At 41.0% G+C, this 19,209-nt stretch overlaps 1 protein-coding gene across 7 annotated transcripts in view; it reads left to right on the top strand.

The window, feature by feature from the left end:
* The window catches only part of ccser2b (coiled-coil serine-rich protein 2b), a 75,559-nt gene that overhangs the window by 17,375 nt on the left and 38,975 nt on the right, over positions 1-19,209 (top strand). For all 7 annotated transcript variants that reach the window (XM_041267532.1, XM_041267529.1, XM_041267533.1 and 4 more), the window contains exons 2-3: positions 2,694-4,128; positions 4,835-5,052. In XM_041267532.1, the coding sequence (XP_041123466.1) occupies positions 2,733-4,128; positions 4,835-5,052 (1,614 nt within the window). In that variant the 5' untranslated portion in view covers positions 2,694-2,732. The remainder of the gene's footprint in view (positions 1-2,693; positions 4,129-4,834; positions 5,053-19,209) is intronic.

Genomic DNA, 19,209 nt, shown 5'->3' with positions numbered 1-19,209 from the left:
CAGGATGTTTAATAGGTTAAAAACAAACAAACAAAAACAAAGATTTTCTAGTGAACATTCAACGTTTAAACTTGACATGCTCTGTGTATTTCAATGACATTTCAGATGTATTTATTAGGGAATTGCATTTTTTGAAAAGGCCTGTTTTTGTCTCCACATCTGCGGGTGAGTTGTCTTTTGAAGAGAAGTTGAAACTTTTAGAAACTACAGAATCACCCACACCAGTTCTGCCTTCAGTGTGCTGATCAGTAAACCTGTGGCAGCTTTGAATTACAGAAGTTTGACCTTCGAATTTGGACTGTTTTGAAGTTCTAGATGTTTTATTAAACTTGAAAAAGAACGATTGTTATTGTTCTAGAACCCCCTTTCTCCTCTTTACCACCTGCTACTGCTGAACTTACAAATAAAAGAAGCGAGGGAGAGAGATGGAGGCTGTTTGTTCAGGAAACATTAACTTGCGGTTGTGAGCTGATAAATGGGGCTGGAATTTGGAGATGGATTCAGTGCATTGGAATGGCTCCAGTCCCATATTAATTAAAGCAGAAGGCAGAGAATGAACTACAGTAAGCACACTTTCTGCCAGGTTCATTTATTTTGTGCTTTTGTCTTGACTGACGTGGCTGAATGCTTCTACTGCATACAGTTCTGATAGAAATAATACCCTTTCATAAAAGTTTCCCAAAGTGGAAGTATGGTAAAGCATGGGCAAGCCGCACTTTTTGAAAAAAGGGAGGAAAAATGCGTTAACAGTTCCCGACAGCCTGTGTTTGTTCAGAGAACAGGTTCTGTTTCTGACTACATTCAATAGACATTGCAAGGGATACAGCAGCTTTGAAACCTCAGGTCTGTGCCTCCTGTTGAAGCCACTGACTTGCATTAACTCCAGTAGACAGGCAGACATGTTCAGACCACCTGGTGGGCAGTTAATTCAGGTTTCAACTGTAATTAATATTATTCAGCATTAACAAAGCTGTTCTTTGAGAGTTTAACTGATCGAGAGTCCCCTAATTCCTTTCAGTAATTAGTTTATGTTAAGACTGTGTGTGGAAGGGGTGTGGGTAATTCACTGACTAGGAGACAGACAGGTGTAATTGAAAACACCACCCAGGTGCCAAGTTTTATTTGCAAACAGTTCTTGCTTTTTCCGGCAGAGGGCACTGTTGACCGTGGGCTGCCTATCAACGATGATAGACAGCACCACGGAAATACCACAGCTGGTACGTGAACAGCAAGTGCACTCGCAGATGCTCAAAGAAATAATAATGAAAACAGAAGGCGAAAAGAACAATGGAAAATAAAACAGTAATAAAACTACAAATAAAAGGTGCTGCACTCGGCAGCGTTATCCCGGTCACCGCTACCCGCACGACCCGAATCACCGTCCTACTCTGTAGGCTAACTAGCCTGCTCTTTTACAATACGCCGGGGTCTGCCCAAGGGTTCCCCGCTCTCTCTGTCTCGCTGTGAAACTCTCTTTGTTTCGCCTGATTCCCGGTCCTGGATCAGAGCTTCCGCACTCTCGGTGCGTCTAAGTGGGCAGAGCTGAGGAAACAACAGAGCGTTAATTTATAGGGCTAACAATCTCCCAAGACGCGCCTCTCAGCCATTCAGAGAGGGGGAAAGTCCACACACCTACTTTCCCACCTCCCCGTGTCACTGCCATGACTCACAGGCGGTTGTTGGATGACTGCCGCCCTCTTCCTGCAGCCCATTAACACGCCAGCAGAGTCAGCACAGATCTCTCCCTGTTACACTGTGTTTATTGCTTCCTTTGTGCACGAGCAATGTTTTCCTGTTTTTGTTTTTTTTCTTTCTTGGTCTTTACCCAGAAAGCAAAGACAGAATACAGTTTGTAGTGCAAATGCAATACCAGTAAACACACAGGCACAGCTGGGTAGGCAACAAGCATAGCTGTATTTAAACAGTGCATCATTCTGTTTTTATTCACTTAGGTACATTTCAATTTGATTGCTGTTTTTACTTGTATTCATGCTTGGAGATCTGTAGTTCAGAATTGTTTTTGTCTTTTGATCTTTAAATAAACATTTTTGTTTGTGTTTTACTGTATGCACCCCACCCCTGTGTTTAAGCAGAAGCATGTAATTCGCGCGTGACCGCTGTAACAGGGCGCATGTTATAGTCTCGTGGTTGAAATACAGAATGAGTTTATCAAGAAACGGCTTCCTGCTGGAGTGCAAGGTAAGCTCCAGGGACTGTGGGGCTGCTGTTTTGTTTCATCATATATTCCCATGGAGAGTCACACTGGAGGATGTTTCACTTTTGTAGGTAATAATGTTTGTGAAGCCTCAGTTACACAACTGTTTTACTAGCTTCGTTATTGCCGGGGTAACTCCGACTTCTTCTTCTTCTTCTTCTTCTTCTTCTTCTTCTTCTTCTTCTTCTTCTTCTTCTTCTTCTTCTTCTTCTTCTTCTTCTTATTTATTTAATGTACATTGCTAGATCTCGTATCCTGTCTATTGCTGATCCTTCGGTAAAGCTCTGTTAGTTTGTAATAATGAATGATTTTTAATACCTGCACTATTTTATCATTTGGTAGAAGGTGGTCAGTAAATGTAATACTAAATGACAAAATTCCAGTGGATAGCTATGGAAAGATTAGGAGTGATCTAGATAGCATATAAACCAATATTATTATTAATGCCTGTATTTTTTTCTTTCTTCTGTCTTTGCAGATTTGTCCCATCTGCACAGATCAATGAACCTCTCGGCTCATGGACGAGAAAGCACAGAACAAGTCCACGCTAATCTCCAGGCTGCCCAAGTTTGGAGTTAAATCTCTGGGAACCAGCAGCCTAGCCAATGGAGCCTGCATCAGCCTGCCCGGCCAGCCCCAGGGAGGCAAAATGGGGGGCAGCGGGAAGCAGTACAGGGTTGTCGGCACACCCGCCTCCTCCCTCAACTGGAGGAAGGCCAATTTGGTCCTCAACGGCGTACAGACCCCCGAAGAGGGGGGGCAAATGCTAGACAACGTGAAAGGGGGGGATGGCGGGAGGTTACAGCAGCCTGTCGCTAGACTCGGGCAGCCAGAGACAAAAAAGGCTGCTTCTTTTTCCCCAAACAAGGGAAAGAGGACCCCGGTTTCTGCCGCTAGGACAGATGTAGCCCCGCAGACTTTGCCTCAGACGGCGAAAACTACCAAAAGAAATGCCTTTCCGAATCGACCACTGTCGGGCCAGAACTTTTACAGCAAGTCCAATCTGAACGGCTTCAGTGGACCCAAGTTCAGAATGGGATTGCAAAGGCCGAGGGCGAATTCCAGCTCCACAAGGAGCAGCTCCAGGGAGAGTCTGACCCAGTCTAGCGACAGCCTCAAGTCCTTGTCACTGGACAGTATCGTGCGCTCCCAGAGCTTCTCCCATTTCAAGCAGATTCCGTCCCCCACAAGCCTCCCCATGACCCGTTCGTATTCCTTCAACAAGGCAGTGGAGCTCTCCAAACCCTCCAGCAACCCCCAGCTGTGCACAAAGGCTCTTCCTGCCAAAAAGACAGCTGACAGCATCAAGGAGACCAATGTCAAGGGCTCCTTGGCCAAGTCCGGGTTTGGTTTCAGTTCCTCAGCTCTGTCTGCTCTGAAGAAACCTCTTTTACCAAACTTTCTGCCAGGAAAACCCTCCATGCTGAGCTACCAGATGACCAGGCCTTCCCTGGTCAAGCACCCCAGGCCTGTTGTTCTAGGGAAGGTGGTTGGCGGTTGTATGAATTCACACATGGACAGAACCTCAGGGGGAAGCCAAGTGGAGGCCAATGAGAAAGGAGCAGACCGCAGTTGTGGGCAGGGAGATCTTGCTGAGCCAGCAACCTGCACTGAAGAGGAGCAGGTACCCTTAAAGGAGCAGGAGTCCAATCTCCGCTACCTGGGGGAACCCTTGGATGAAATGTCCCTCTCGTCCGCCTCTTCCCTGGAGAGGAATGACAACAGTGAAGAGTACCTCGATGACTTTGATAATCTCGGCGATGGGGGGGCTGTTACTGTCACAGAATGCTTGGGCGGTTTCCCACTATTGCCAACAGATGATGTCCCGGACACAGGACAGGCTGACTCGGGGACAGAGGGGGACCTGGGTTTCCTGTCCCAAAGCATGGAATGGGTGGACATAGGACTGCAAGGTAGGTTTTTAGTGGACTTGATGAAGGCGCTGTTGGTTTGTTCCAACACTTTTTATTAAGTGTTTTCTCACAGCGTTTACTCCAGGGTTTCTAGAAAAACATAAAAACAGCTTGGGAGGATGTAAGAGTCAAGTGCAACAAACATTGCAATATTGTGGGATTTTGTATTTTATTTTTCCTTAAATACAAATTTCACACTGGAGTAAAATGTTTTGATGTGATCAGCAAGAGCAATTGTCTTTGGTGGGGGGGGGGGAGTGAATTGCTTTTACTGTATTTCAAAATGATAAAGAAGTCACTACATATTAACAAGAAATGAACTAGCCATTCCCAAGTGTTTTTTTTGGTTTTTTTAACAATTATTTTTATTAAGTTTTCCAATTCTTTTCCCAAATTTTGAAATGTCCAATTATTATTCAACCTGGCTCACCGCTGTAACCCCTAGCAACTAACTCTGGAGAGACGAAGATGAGCACTCATGTCCTCCGAAACGAGAGCCGTCAGCCGTCCGCTTTTTAACACCCTCCATTAATTTATTTTTAAAAGTGTGTGTGTGTGTGTGTGTGTGTGTGTGTGTCTATATATATATAAATTTAAAAGGTGTAAAAAGCTGTTTTCTTCTTCTTTTAGTGTTTTTTTTTTTTTAAAGTTAAGTATTTTGTTAATCTTTAGATAAAGCGCTTGTGTTTTTGTTTCTCTGTCCCAGCTGGTCTGGCTGAAGAGATGGAGAGCTCTCTGACGGCCTCGCAGGCTCCCCTCCCCTTCTCTCCAGAGAGAGACTTCCCCACAGGCTCCTCCCTAGAGCTCTCCCCATCGGACAGCTCTGACGGGACCTACATGTGGGACGAGGAGGGGCTGGAGCCTCTGGGGAGTGCGCCCCACCACTGCGGGAGCTACGACGACTCAGTGGAGATCAACAGCCTGGTACGCCCCCCCCCCCCCCCCCCCCCCCGACCTCCCCTCTCAGCTTTAATGACAAAAATATACATATTTACAGTACTAACACAATAGATCTGTGATAAATTACTATTTAAAATTCAAATGTTAGCTGCATGCACTTTGTAGTTTTGCTGCAGGCCTTTTTTTTTTTTTTAAGACTTTATTTTCACACTTATCCTGCCACGACACTGTACGTTTGATAACTATACTTGGGTTTTCTCTTCCTCGTCACTAAAGCCACATTCACAGTCTAATCTGCTACCAGACATTTAGATTATACACAAGTCAAATATTACCTTTATGTATTTGTTTTCAGGGTTGGGGTCAGTTCCTGTTTTTTTTTGTTTTTTGTTTTTTTTTAGAGACATAATACTTCTCGGGATTGTTCAGCTGCTTTCATTTGAAGCAAATTTAATTGACTAACAGTATCTGCAATGGAAGTAATTTTTTTGCCTCTATGAGAAGCTAATTTTAACAGAATACTGCTAATTGCAATTTGATGTGATGGAATTGATAAAACATAACTAGAAATAGAATTTAAAAAACAGGACTTGGACCCAACCCTGCTTGCATGGTTGTTATTTATTAATCTATTCACCAACCTCAGCCCACATACTTAAACAATTCTGAATTCAAACCTCCCATTGGCACATGGAAACAGGACATAACAGGACCCAACAGGACCAGGATTATCAATGTCTTTTATTTTATTAAAACCAAAAATCCTTAATTTAATAAGTCATTTAAACAACTGGGTAACTAGTCTGAGAAAGTGGTGTATATGTGTTATCCTGATGAATTTAGAACAGGGATGTGACTGTTAGTAAAACAGTAGCGTGCACCGAGGTGCAGAATTCTTGGAAGCATTCCAGAGCCTCTAGAGTGATGTCATCTTCCTGAAAGTGGAGCTCTTCCTGGATTCCTGTAACTGACAGGCACATCAGCCAATTAAATTAGACACTGAGATCAGATCAGGTCAACTGATATTTGCCAGTTGTGGATTAATGGTGCTGCAGTCCTCAGAAAAGGTTTATCATTACTTATTACAGTTAAAATCTGATAATTGATCCTAGTCACAAAGGACAGTTTTAGAAGTGTTTTGTTAAGGACAGTTTTTTTAAAGACCGTCTTGATTAATTAAACCGAGCTTGTAATTCATGAAACCTCTTTAAACTGTTTTAGAGATGGTTTATTGGTTTATTCTCCTTTGTGAAAGCATCGGTTAACCACCGACAATTTCTAAACATTCCTCTAAAAACAGTCCTAAAAAGAAAGCAGTCTTCTAAACTAGAATCCAATGCAGTGGACTTGTGTCCAGTGCTTTTATCCGTTTCCCCAATCAGATTGTCTGTAAATGTGGTTTGTAATCTGATTGCTCATGAGTTTTGTTTCCCTGACAAAATGTTGAAACTGACAAGAGTCATATCCCAATCCCCTTGAACTTGCTTCAGACTGTTGGTGTTTGAGAAAGGGGAGTGCAGTGGGGTGGGAGACATTTCTGACTGCAGGAAAAAAAAAAAAAAAGGTCTTGGGGTTACAGATTTTCTCTTTCACTTATAAAATAAAAATAATAAAAAAAATGGAATACAACTCATAGTCTAAAGCTGTTGGAGAGGCCGTTGTTTGCAACACAAGGGGGCCATCTTGTGGAGAGGTGGAGTAATAGCAAAACAGTGCATTAAAAAACTAACATGGAAGGCACAGTATTAATATACTGTATTTACAGTATAATCGTAAATCTCGAAAAACTACTCACTTTTAAATCTTTTGTAGTCATTTTGTTATTACTTTAGTTTAAATACATGTTAATTTGGATTCATATGTTGTTTTTTTCTGACTTTATGTGAACGAAAAGACACACATTTGCCTGTTTTCCCACTGGAAATAGTGATATTTTGAAATATCACTGTCCTGGTCACAAAAGAAAAGTTTGTGGGGAATAATAGCCATTTTCTATACTTTTGAGGCATAAGCAATTAGGAAATAACACTTACTACCCAGGAACAAAAATTGTGTTACATAGTGTTATCTGCGCTAAGCAATAATGTCCAATCCCAGTATAAACCCTGCCAAGGACCAATTTAAATGTGCTCACTGCAAAGAGGTATGCCACTGCATTAAAAGCTGCTGTATTTTAATTGCATCTCTGACTCAGTTTTTAACCCCCCCCCCCATTTTAGTACAATCACCTCAGAATAAGCAGCCATTTCTTTGATGGTTGTTTAATTGAGATTCGGTTTTATTTTGGAAAGTGGAAATTAGCTGTTGTGCACTGAACCACCGTGATTGCTTGTATCTTGCCTTGTGCTGACAGCACGGGTAAGCAGGTTCTGCCTTGTTCAGACTGTGCATTTTACTACCAAATTACAAAGGTGTCGGATATGAAAATTAAGTGAAATGGAAAGTGTGCGTAGAAGATGGATGATGTTGTCTGGTTGTGTCACCTACCCAAGAAACTGTGTTTACAAATGTAATGAATTAGCACAACGCAGTTCTCATCTAATTAGCAGCCTTCCACGATCAACTACTACAGTCCTTGATCCTAATGACTAAATAGTGCTACTTTCTCAAACTATCCGATGAATCCATGACCATTGGCACCAATTTATAACTTTCCTCTCATAGAGCTCAGGAGAGAGATTTGTTTTAGTTTTGTGTGTATTGTATACATTTTTTTAATGATCATTTTATTTGATTGTTATTGCACTGAACTAAATTGGTTCATCCTAAATATAAAACCAACTCTGGCAAACAAACGTTTTGGCTGTACTACAGAAGGATCCAAAACGTTTGTCTGCTTGACATTTTTTTATTTGATAGTTTTACCTTAGAATTATGTTTTGTTTTTGTTTTTTTAAATTATGGTCAATTTAAACACAAACCTTCCATTTTGTTTCTTCCCATGCTGTTACTCTAAAATTTCCAGCAAGGGGTGCCAGAGCTTCTTATAAACCAGCGGTTTTCAACCCCCACTTCTGGGATTCCCCCTGTGGCTGCTGGTTTGCATTCCAACTGAGCTCTCAATTACTTAACTAGACCCTTAATTGAAATGATCATTTGCTTAATGAGACCTTTTTAATTGTTTTCCGCTCTCAAACAGTTGCAGAGTTCAAGATTGCTTATAAAATGTTATAGCTAACTTGAACTCTGCAACTGTTTAAGAGCTGAAAACAATTACACATGTCTTATTAAAGGTCTAGTTAAGTAACTGAGAGATCAGCTGGAATGCAAACCAGCAGAAACAGGTTCTCAGGACCGGGGTTGAAAACCAGCTGGTCTGAGCAATTGCAGGGATTAAAAAAAAAAAAAAAAAAAAAAAAACATCACTATGAAAAGCAGGGGCAGGCGGCAGCTGTAACTGTGCAAACATAAAGGTAGCAAGGCCTTATTGGCGGACTGTCAATCAAACCAGAAATTCACAAATCAGAGCTAACAGATTGAACAGTGTATCTCTGCAGCCTGGATCCCCCAGCCGTGCAGTCATGTGCGCGCAGCTTTAAGTAGACATCGTCTTACTGCCGAAGCCAAGCTCTTTCGTCTGAACATCCCGAATCACATGATCACATTGTACCTTATGGTAATACAGCTGATGAAAACCTCAGAAGACCCCCATCAAACAGTTACTATTAACAATAACAATAAACGTAACAAAGCCAAGTAGGCTGTAAAATATTTAGTTGCAATTTAGTTGAAATCAGAGCCATATCATTTGAAATAATGTCCTTTATTTTCCAAAGACGTTTTTTGACGTGAAACATCTGTGCATGCATGACGGGTGCATGTCACTGACTGTATAAATATGTATTTTATTTTTTATCTTTCATTGATTTATTAATTATTAGGGGAGACGCTGTCTTGTTCATACAAGGGACATTTTGAAACAGTGTCGATGAAGATTATTATTTAAATACATTATTATTGAAGTACAAGATTGCAATGGGAATGTCAGATTATGTGGTAATATGCACATCACTGTGTGCATTACATATTATTATAATAATCCATATCACACTGTATGACATTTCCCCAATAATAATGAATCTCAGTAGTTGAAAAAAGAATCAATGAGGAACATTTCTATGTGACTGGCTTCAGAAAATAATGACGAGGATTATTTAAATCAGTGTGTGGGAGCTCTCAGGGAGCAGATCTTGAAATGTATTTATTTGAAAAAAAAAAAAAAACCCACCAATTTTATGCATTGATTTGATGAAACCATAATTATTTAATAGATTGTTTAAAATAATTATAATTACAAACATTTAGCAGATGAATAATGCCTATTCCAACCTGCACACGCATAACTGCATGGCTGGAGCTGCACGGCTCAGGGATCCAAGCTGCCTCTGAGCTAGAGCTCTGACAATAGGGCCGTGTTAAGGTATATGATCGCTCTGCTGGCTGATGTATGCTGTTCAGTATTTTATAAAATTACAATATGTCGAATCCGATACCAAAGAATATGTTTTACAAAGTATAAAGAATAAAGCTACAGGAATTTGAATGTATTTGTACCGTGGGCTCAGTTTTGAGGTACTGTAATGGGTTTTTTCTTTTGTAGAAAAGTTTTCATACTAACTTTTGTATTTGATAGCATTCATTTAAAAATGTATTTGATACCTATGATCATTGGAGTGGCTGGTGCCAGAATGTGATAGAAAGTTTCACTCTGTGATTTAAACTGTGGGGTTATTAAGTGGCAAGCAGACTGAGGCTCCACTTTTAATTCAATCTTGATGTTTAGGGAAGGGCCCTTGTGTACTAAACGACAATCTGTTGTCACTGTGACCTAACCGTGAAATAACCAGATGTGTGAATTTGGAAATCGTGATGTAACGAGGGAGCACTATGTGTTTACAACGCTTATTCTACATCATTTACCAGGCTTTCTGAGAGCTCTGCTTATTCAGAAACCAGACCTGGTTGACTTTCCAGTTTGTTTACTTGGCCTAAAGGTAGTTTCAGCTGCAGGCACGCAAGGTTCTTCCCTTATTTAAGCTTTCCTGTCACTCGGTAAAGTAAACAGGTGGCATGTTCCTGGTACTACCTTCAGCAGTAGGAGGTTATGGTTCATCCCCCGTCCCCCATAAGCTTTGAATATCAGGGAAGAAAATCAAGCATTTAAATCTCTGCCATTTTCTTTTTTGATGTGCTATAGTATAGTTTCAGAACACTTGGTGTTGCTTGTACTGGGCTGCAGGATATAGTTTCTATCCAGCCTTGATACACTGTGCTAGTGCCCACCCACGCCATGTTTTTGACTCTCCACCGCCCAGCCCCCTTCTCATGACACACTGTTATCTTTGGGCTATGAGGTTTAATTGAGATCACTCGCAGCTGAAGCACTCTTGGGTGTAATAACCAAAGGGCCAGTAGTGGCTGAAGACCTCCATAAAAATGATTTATTTGAAGAGGCGGTGGAGCATTGGAGTGAGGGATTGCAGTGGGCGAGAGTGAGAATTGAATTAGGACCTATTTGGGCTCTCCTGTGCATTGAGATGGGTACAGATGGGTGTGTGGACAGACTGGTTCAGACTGGGTGTGTGTGGACAGACTGGTTCAGACTGGGGAGAGGGACTCATGACTGAAAGCACTACATAGCTGCTACCCCTACCCGGAGGATCTGAAATAGAAAGGGTTAAAGGTCACGGGGTAGGGGTAGGGGGGAATGAGAGAACTCCCCACAGGCGAGTGGATGTTCCAGAATGAGAATGGAGTGGAAATGCATTTATCATCCTATCAAGAACTGGGCTGCGAGACAATGACTTACTTGAGCAAGTGGGAGTCAGTGGAGGGATGAGCTCATCAACCGAACCCTTCCCCTCTCTCCCCCTTGAGTGTGCTTGGGCCATAATTTTGTCCGTGGTCCCTGTCCATTCTCCACAGGGAGAACGGGCTATTCTTTAAATCAATCCCCCTTCAGAAGTGAAGCTAGGGGCTGTTCTGTTCACTTTCTAAACCCCTGTCTACTCCGTCAATGAAGAAGAGAGGCTGGAGTAGCTAGCTGGAGGTTGGGTGCAATGGGAGCTGGAAGTCAACCCAGAAGGTAGCACGGGCTTCACATATTGCAGGTTCAAGTGGAGAACATTGGTTTTGGAAGTCAAGCTCATTGTACCACTCTGCATGAGGTTTATGGAAACAGGAGTTGAGGAAACTTCAGCCTGAACATGTTGAAGTGGTTTTTTTGTTGGGTGCGGTTCTGGCTCTGGCTGTTCTGTACCGTGGTTCACAGTTCAGTGTGAGGGTGTCTGGGTGTTTCCATGCCATTCAGTCATTCCTCAGACTATGTATAAGAAGCAGCAGCACAATAAGGGTACCAGTGATAAGGCCACTAATGAATTTTAAATCCATTTGTATTTCGTCTTTAAAAAAACGTTTATGGTAATCAAGGATTCTGGACAATGTGGAAAAGTCATCCAACTATAAAATTAATTACCACTGAAATACGTTGGCTGAAGTAGGGGGATACAATTCTGTAAACAAAGGCTGACTGAATTAGTAGCCTGTTGGCTTGGTAATGTTCTTCTGCACAAATAACATGTTTAAAAAATGTAGCTTTTGGCTTTTTTTTTTCAAGCAGATATTAGTAGGGGAAGAAAATGCATTGGCTAGAAACCTATTTCTGCTCTAAATTGAATTTCCTACAGCTTTCCTGGTGAGTGATTATTGGTGTTTTTATAAATTACATTCACAGTGTAATTAGATTAAAATCTGAAGACATCAGCGTTTCAGAAATGTGGTATTGTTTGTGAAGACTATGGAAAGGTGCAGAGGATTTCCTGAGAAATAGATGCAGTGCCAATTACATTATACTAGAGCCTTTTTGAGTGTTCTGCTTTAATGGAGACGGACAGACACGATGAAGCTTGTGTTCCTCATTCTCTGTATTTAAAAAGAAGACTCTTTAGGATGCCAAACAGGTATCATTAAAAAGCAATAGTGACTCTTCTGGTGAAATGAGCCCTGATTCTGCTACAGACAGTGAAGTGATGCATGCAATATAGTGAGGCAGAAAATGTTCCACAATGAAGTGCTACATCAATATGAGATACAGTGCGGATCAGGTTCCCTTGATTTCCCACATGGGGGATAAAACTCCCCACAGCTACTATTGTTCACCTTCCTATAGAAGACACTTGGAAGCATTTTCTTCTTGTCAAATAAGCGTGTAAAACTGCGTTTGTTAATCATTGCTTAGCAATATCGCATATTGTGCAGTCTCACTTTCCAAAAGCTACAAACAGAATCAGCTGGCATAAATGATGAACCCAAACGGGTGATATAAAAAATGAACAAAAAACTCTTGCTGAGTTAGGGGTGTAGCACAGCGTGTGCTTACTGGCAAAGAAACAGATGAAAGAAAAGAGAATAAAGAACGGAGAAGGCAGGTGCACTTAATGAAAGCGCTTCTTGAGTATCTGGTTTTAAAAGCTTAAGGGGGGAAAAAAAAAAATCAATCTTATTTATTTAAAATCTATTTATTCTGGGTAGTTTCCAAGGCTAGTTACAGGCAGCTCTGAGAAGTGTTTACCTAATGTAGCTAACTAAAAGCACATTTGCATTACCGCCCGGTAATGAGGAAAAGTACTTGAATTCAAATCTTTAAGTGGTCGGGGTTCTTGAGGTTGGGTTGAATGATGCTTCACTTTCAAAGGAAAAAAAAAAATTCTCGGATGCGAACATTCCATTCTGGAGCTGATGGAACACTGGAGAGAATGTAAGGGGATGCAATGGGCTTGTTTACATGAGGCTACGCGTCTGTTATGCTGTTAGCAAGTACTTCCCTTGTGTTCCCTTGTTAATCCTTTGTAGGGCCACACTGTCTCTCTGGTCACCACAGCACCGAAGGGACATTGCTGCCCAGGAGACAGTCCAAACAAAAGTAACCAGACGACAACTTCAAGCACTGAGCTAGAGAGATGCTGAAAGAACTGAATGTGTTTAGCTTAGAATAAAAATCTTAAAAGGAATTGATATAGTTAACCCGAACCAAGTGCTGAGGGGATGGAAGGGGCTCCTCAACCGAGTGCCGACATCAGACTGCTAGCAAGTCTGCCAGATTGGCTGTCTTACCCCGCATGACTGAAGCTCTCAACAGGGAGATACTCCTTTCAAATAAGTCAGAAAATCTATTTTTTAGAAAAAGGAATCCAACCAAAAACACTAAAGCGTGTAATATTTTAGACCAGCCTTACCGATCGAACCCTGATGACAGCACAGGTGTAAGGCGTTGCCTAAAACCCAGTGACACACACCACCTCGATTTACAAAGCGCCATGCTGCGTAGAAAAAGAGAAGCTGACACCAGCGACTGGTTCCACTTTCCATGCCTTGTAGCTGGTATTAAATCGCTGTGGGATAGCTGACCTGGAAGAGAGCTGCTAGCTCCTGTTTTGTTTGGGCTAAGCTGCAATTACTGTTTGGGTTTGCAGAGATCGGGAGGCTGTGTTGCTGCAGTGTAAGGCAAGAGCCTCAAGGTGGCAGCATTTCTCTACAGTTGGGCCCAGCTTTGGGAATCGGCTGCACACAGAGTCATAGTGCAGGTGTAGCGCTTCAGGGTGGGAAAGGCAGCCTGTTCAATTCAGTTTGTCAACGGGGGATGAAATCCCCAGTGCTTGAAGATTTTCAATCCTCTTTCTTACCTATTAGTATTAGCTGCTTTATCACTGCCTTATTTTGCTTGTTTTTCACTAATGCAGCTGAGCAGATTTTTAATTTTAAATGAATTAAAGGATTACGCTGATGCCTGGTTCTAGAAAGCAGCAGTTCAAACATTCTTAAATGTTTTAGAGGGAAGGTCAAACTAAGGGTGTAAATCGACAGTTAACAGATTTCGATGTTTAACCCTTTGTATGTAAAAGGTCGTTTACCCCTAAACCAGTCAATAAAAGTACATTTTTAAAGTATTTATGTTTTACTTTTGTATTTATTTCCAATTTCACAAGACATAAGTACAGTGGTGTATAATGGTAATGTAAATGATTACAACTAGTGAAATATTATGCAATGGTTGTTTCCCGTGTAGACAGGATGACACAGCTTCAGTTCAAACCCCTGACCCCCTGTGCATGACCTCTTTGATTGGATGTTCTGTTTGGGGTTGTTTTGTTGAGCTGACATCCTGCACAGTCTGTGCTCCACGTGGAACTGTAACCAATCACACTACAGAAATAGATGTGATTTGTAAAAAAAAAAAAAAAAAAAAAAAAAGCAAAACCAAAAAATGTCTAAAAGTTTTGCATCACCCTATACAATTAACACATTTTGCTTCATAAACCTGCTGAATAATGTTACGTTAACATATTGAATTACACACCGCTTTGTAGTTTTCCATATAACTCACAAAAAACTGACACAGATTTTTAAATGTGACATTTCAAAATCTAACATGACATTTTTCTACTATGATTCTGGTTTTTGGTAGACTCTTCTGATTACATGATGCTAAGTAAAATATCTAAATTATGTTCATATAGTGTTTTTGTTGAAAAAAAAAAAAAAAAAAAAAAGATGTTCAATCCTAAAATTCTAGGTGATGCAAAACTTTTGTCCATCGCTGTGGAGCTGTACTCCCTTTAATACTCCCACTGTGGGTGCTAACCCTCAAGTCTTTGGCTGTTTTTTAAGTACTTGTGCCTTGTAAGTGAATGCAAGGTCTTAGAAAGCTTTTGTAAAAGGTGCAGTGCCAGGGAGGGTAGCGCACATTGGGTGATAAACAGAAAAGTACAGTGTTTAACCAGCAGGACTACAGAGTCCTTCAGGTGTAGGAAGCTGGGATAACACAAGAGGAGGAAACCTGCAGCACTCTGCCTGTTTCTCTTGGTATCGTGCTGAGATTGTTTTGGACTACCCAGTGTTAATTTCGGTAAGGTTGGGACTGTGAGAAACATGCTATTGTTATACAGTTAGTAACATGCATGTGTATGACATGCAAGGGCATTCTCACTCTGTAATAGCATTGATATACAGGTCTTGAAATGCTGAGATACCTCAAGTACCTCAGAAAGCTATTAAAACTAAGAATTCTTTTTAAATAGTGGGAAGCAAAAATTATATTAAAAAAATAATGATGTGACTGTATCTTGTTGCCAGCAGTGTCCCGTGAGACTTGCAGATACACACTGCTAGATGCAAACTTTACTCACTAGAAAGATTGAAAGTACATTGCAAAAAACCTGCTTAGCGTCTTATTAAAAAGCATCAATGCAAAGACAATCGAGCTTCTCTTTCAGTTATCGTTTCCCTTTTTCTGTTATTTCTAAAACAGGCAGTCATGGTTAGTAAGAAACCCAGATGGACAGACACTTTGGTTGATGCCACCATCAGTTTCATTCTCACAGGCACTCACCAAAGCGTTTGTCTTTCTGACTTTGTTTTTATTGCTGTTTTCTGCTTGTGATCATTGTGTAGAAGAAATGATCATGCATGTTAAAGTGTGTCAAAGGGTAGACTGTGGTGTAAATTGGATAATAAGCAGCTTACCTGTGACCTGTGGGTATATTTACAAACTGCATGCCGTATACAGCATGTTTCTTTTCAGTCAAGCATCATTTAACTAGCGGCTAATGTGCATGAAAACATGTCCAAGATAAATAGCGGCTGCACACACACATCATCAAAATGCCATACAGTCACGGAGCTGCACTCAAACTTGCTGCTTGACATCTGTAACGAACCCTGTCCTGTAGCTCAGTAATTTGAGTGGTACAGTCACAGCAGACAGACTGCCCGGGGTTCAGTCCTCAGGCACTGCCTCTAGGTTGCATTAAGCACGCTTCCAGGCTGCCTAGAGTTAGCTGCATCCATTGGTCATATTGGTGAATACGTCACTGAACAAAACACAAGCACTGTGTGATGCAAAGTTAGCAGCGATGGGCAGTAGAAATCTTTATATAAATAGCTGTTTAGATTTAAAAAAAAAACAAAAAATAACGCTTGATCAGAGTTCACTAAAGGGACAATGCTTTCTGTCAGGATGACTAGCGGTTTAAAAAAAAAAAAAAAATTATTATTACAGAAAAAAAAGCACGAAAAAACAGTTGGCGTAAGGAGATAGGCAGGGGGCAGTTCCAACCCCCCTGGTGAGGTTGAAAATCTAGTGGTAGTTTGGGAGGAGGTTACACAGGTAAACTCGGAATCATAGCGCTGACTTGAAGAGAGGTGGGTTTAAATGTACCTGGTTTGATAAGTATTGATAGCTAACGCTGATTGAAGAGTGACACAAGTGTACCTCATTGGTCCAATGTTTGTTTGACTTTGGTGATCGTTGTAAGGATTTTCTGCTGAAACTTCACAAAGCTTTACATTTACTAAATTTAATTAAATGCACAAGGAATCGATCCCTTCCTAACCGATTGGTTTTGAACCTGAAAACAAATGCACAGTGTTTGCATGCCAAACTCAATGGGGGTTCAGAGGAAGTTCTGTGCACTTGAATGTGATTGAACCCCATCTGATTCCAGCTCACAACTGAATGAATCATTTAAATTGTGCACATAAACAAGATAATTTTGAGATTCCTGCAAATGGACGACGGGTAGAGACTAGTTTTATATTTTATATCGAGAGAATGTCTTTGACAAGTAGAATGGTTTATCACAACAAATGAGGTATTAGTTAATGGGGCAGCCTCTGGGTATCTGAACAGCATAGCCAGCTCTTCATACTGCTGTGCTGGGAGACGGAGCAGGACGGCACGCTGTGCTGGGAGATAGAGCAGGACAGCACACTGTGCTAGGAAGACTCTGGGTAAAGCAGTTTTTATTTGAGCGTTGCATGTCAAATGTCATTCCCGTCCTCTGAATTGTCATGCATAACCTGGCTATGACCTATACTGTCATTAAAAAAAAAAAAAAAAAAAAAAAAAAAACTGAATGTTTTAGCTCCCACTTTAGCATAAATATTGAAGTTATTAATAAGATGGACTTTTAAAATTGTGAACCTGTTAAAATGTAGGCCTATACAGTACTTTCCAAATGTCAGTAGTAATAACTTATTATTATATATACTGAATCCTTATCACTGAAAATACTATACAGTATATATTATGTATAAGAGGAGATCTCCCCTCAATGGAATTGCGCAGCGTTATAATGCCCTTTGTTACGCTGTAGATAGTGTAAATCAGCAAGTGTGCTGTGGGTTAATAAAGATTCAAAATGGAAAGAAAAGTCCAGTCTGTTGAAATGTATGGCATGGCATCATGATCCTGTGTGTACTGATGAAATGTCAGGGGCAGCACTGTGTCCCAGGGCTCTCTGGAAACGCACTCCCATTGGCATTCACTGCCTGGCCTCCTCGCTGGGCTACAGGATTCTGCTGCCTCTCTGTGTTTCCTGAAAGCCAATTCAGCATTTTTATCTTCCTTTCAATAACTCTGCTCTAATGCATCAAAGCCTTGAGATTTTTGTCCTTGTGATTTGTTTTATTTGCTTCTAATTTTAAATATATATAGAGTTTGCAGGAACTAGCAAGGTTCTGCACGTGTTCAGTGACACTGGTGTGTTGTTTTTTTTTTTGTTTGTTTTTTTAACCAAGGACAATATTGTAATGGTACGTTTCCTGTTTTTAAAGCTGCGGAGTCCTGCAATCATGTTAGAGTGGTAAACTAAAATATGGTTCCTTGGTTTAAAACTGCATTCTTCCATCGTATATCATTGAACCTGTCGTCATTGGCTTTCCAGCTGCAGACACACACACACACTTTCTCCCCCTCTTTAAATCTTTCTTGTCAGTCTGTCACAGTGGCAATAACCTCTGTGAATTTTGAAGAAAAAAGCATTCATGAAACTTTCAGGTCGGCTTTGTATGATCTGGTGTGTAGGGATGTAATTGGCCTATACCCATTTTTGTTGAATATCAAAAAAACAAAAATATTCTCTTAATACAGGGTTTGTAAGTATCTTCCCTGGCAGCTGGGTTAATGTCGCTCCGGCGTCTGCCCTCGACACGGCCTGGACAACACAGAGTGGCAGGAGGAGCTTTATTCTGCTGTGGCAGCAGCTTCAACTCCAGCATCATTATCTACCTGTCACTTTCAGCTAAGAGAGGAGCCTGAGTCAGCTGAAACATGAGAAATGGGTGGATGCACTACAAGTCTTTACGCCAGTCTTTAATTAATGTCTGCATTTTATTTTAGCAAAGGAAGAAACAGTTACCTCTTGATCATGTTACGCATGCTTAGCATGCATTAGACGGTTTATGCCAATCAGACATTTAACAGCGCATGTGCGTGTACAATCAACTGAGCCACCCATGAGTATCTAGACCCTTATAATGTTACACAGCTGCCCATAATGCCCGATGCATTTCCAGTTTGAGCAATTACAAAAGTCATTTTGAGAGCTTTGAAAATTAAAATCAAACAGAGAGAGATTATTGTCTTGTTCCCCGTTGTAATAACTAAATGAACCATCGAGGGACCGACAAGCGTGTAGATCGCTGGTTTTAAACTTTACCTTGGTGTCAGGGGATTGTGGTCAATCCATAATTAATGAGTTGTTTGGTGTTCCAGACTGAAGGAAAGTCTAGCCCACAGTGCATTCATGTTTGCATGTTGTTTTTTGTGCCGTGTGCTAAGCTGCAGCATAGGTTGCCTGCAGGGGAGTTGCACGGCAGATTGAGTCTCATCTGCTTTGCACCTGCAGGTGATCGGTCCCTCCTCTCCTGTTTTAAAGAGATCACATGCATCGCGGAACCACTCCATCCCATGTGTTAAACTGCAGCTGGCGAAGAGCATGCTGTCTTAAAGGAGGGTTTCCTATAAAAACAGTGCTCCATCGTTAGCATAGATTTATTAATTTAATTATTAGGAATATTCAGGATTGCACTGTTTTCCAGAAGTTCCCATTTCAGATGACACTACAGTAATGTTTAAAACTGCCAAACTACCCTCTTATCTCTCCCTTTGCAGTTTAGTTTGTTGTTACAATGGTGAACACATAAAATTATCTTTTGCTTTTGATTTCAGATCTCTCAAACTGAGATTTCTGGAATGAATCTGTACTGTAGGTACTTCAAACGAGAGCCCTGACACTTATAACTAATTTGGTGAAACTAAATGTGAACATTTTTGCAAAAAGACAAAAAGATACTTATTCTAGATGAATGCATTGCAGGAGTTAATTCCCACATCAAAAGCGT

The sequence above is a fragment of the Polyodon spathula genome, chromosome 13 (genome assembly GCF_017654505.1).
Source record: "Polyodon spathula isolate WHYD16114869_AA chromosome 13, ASM1765450v1, whole genome shotgun sequence".
NCBI lineage: Eukaryota > Metazoa > Chordata > Actinopteri > Acipenseriformes > Polyodontidae > Polyodon > Polyodon spathula.
This window is presented reverse-complemented; position numbering and strand designations above follow the sequence as displayed.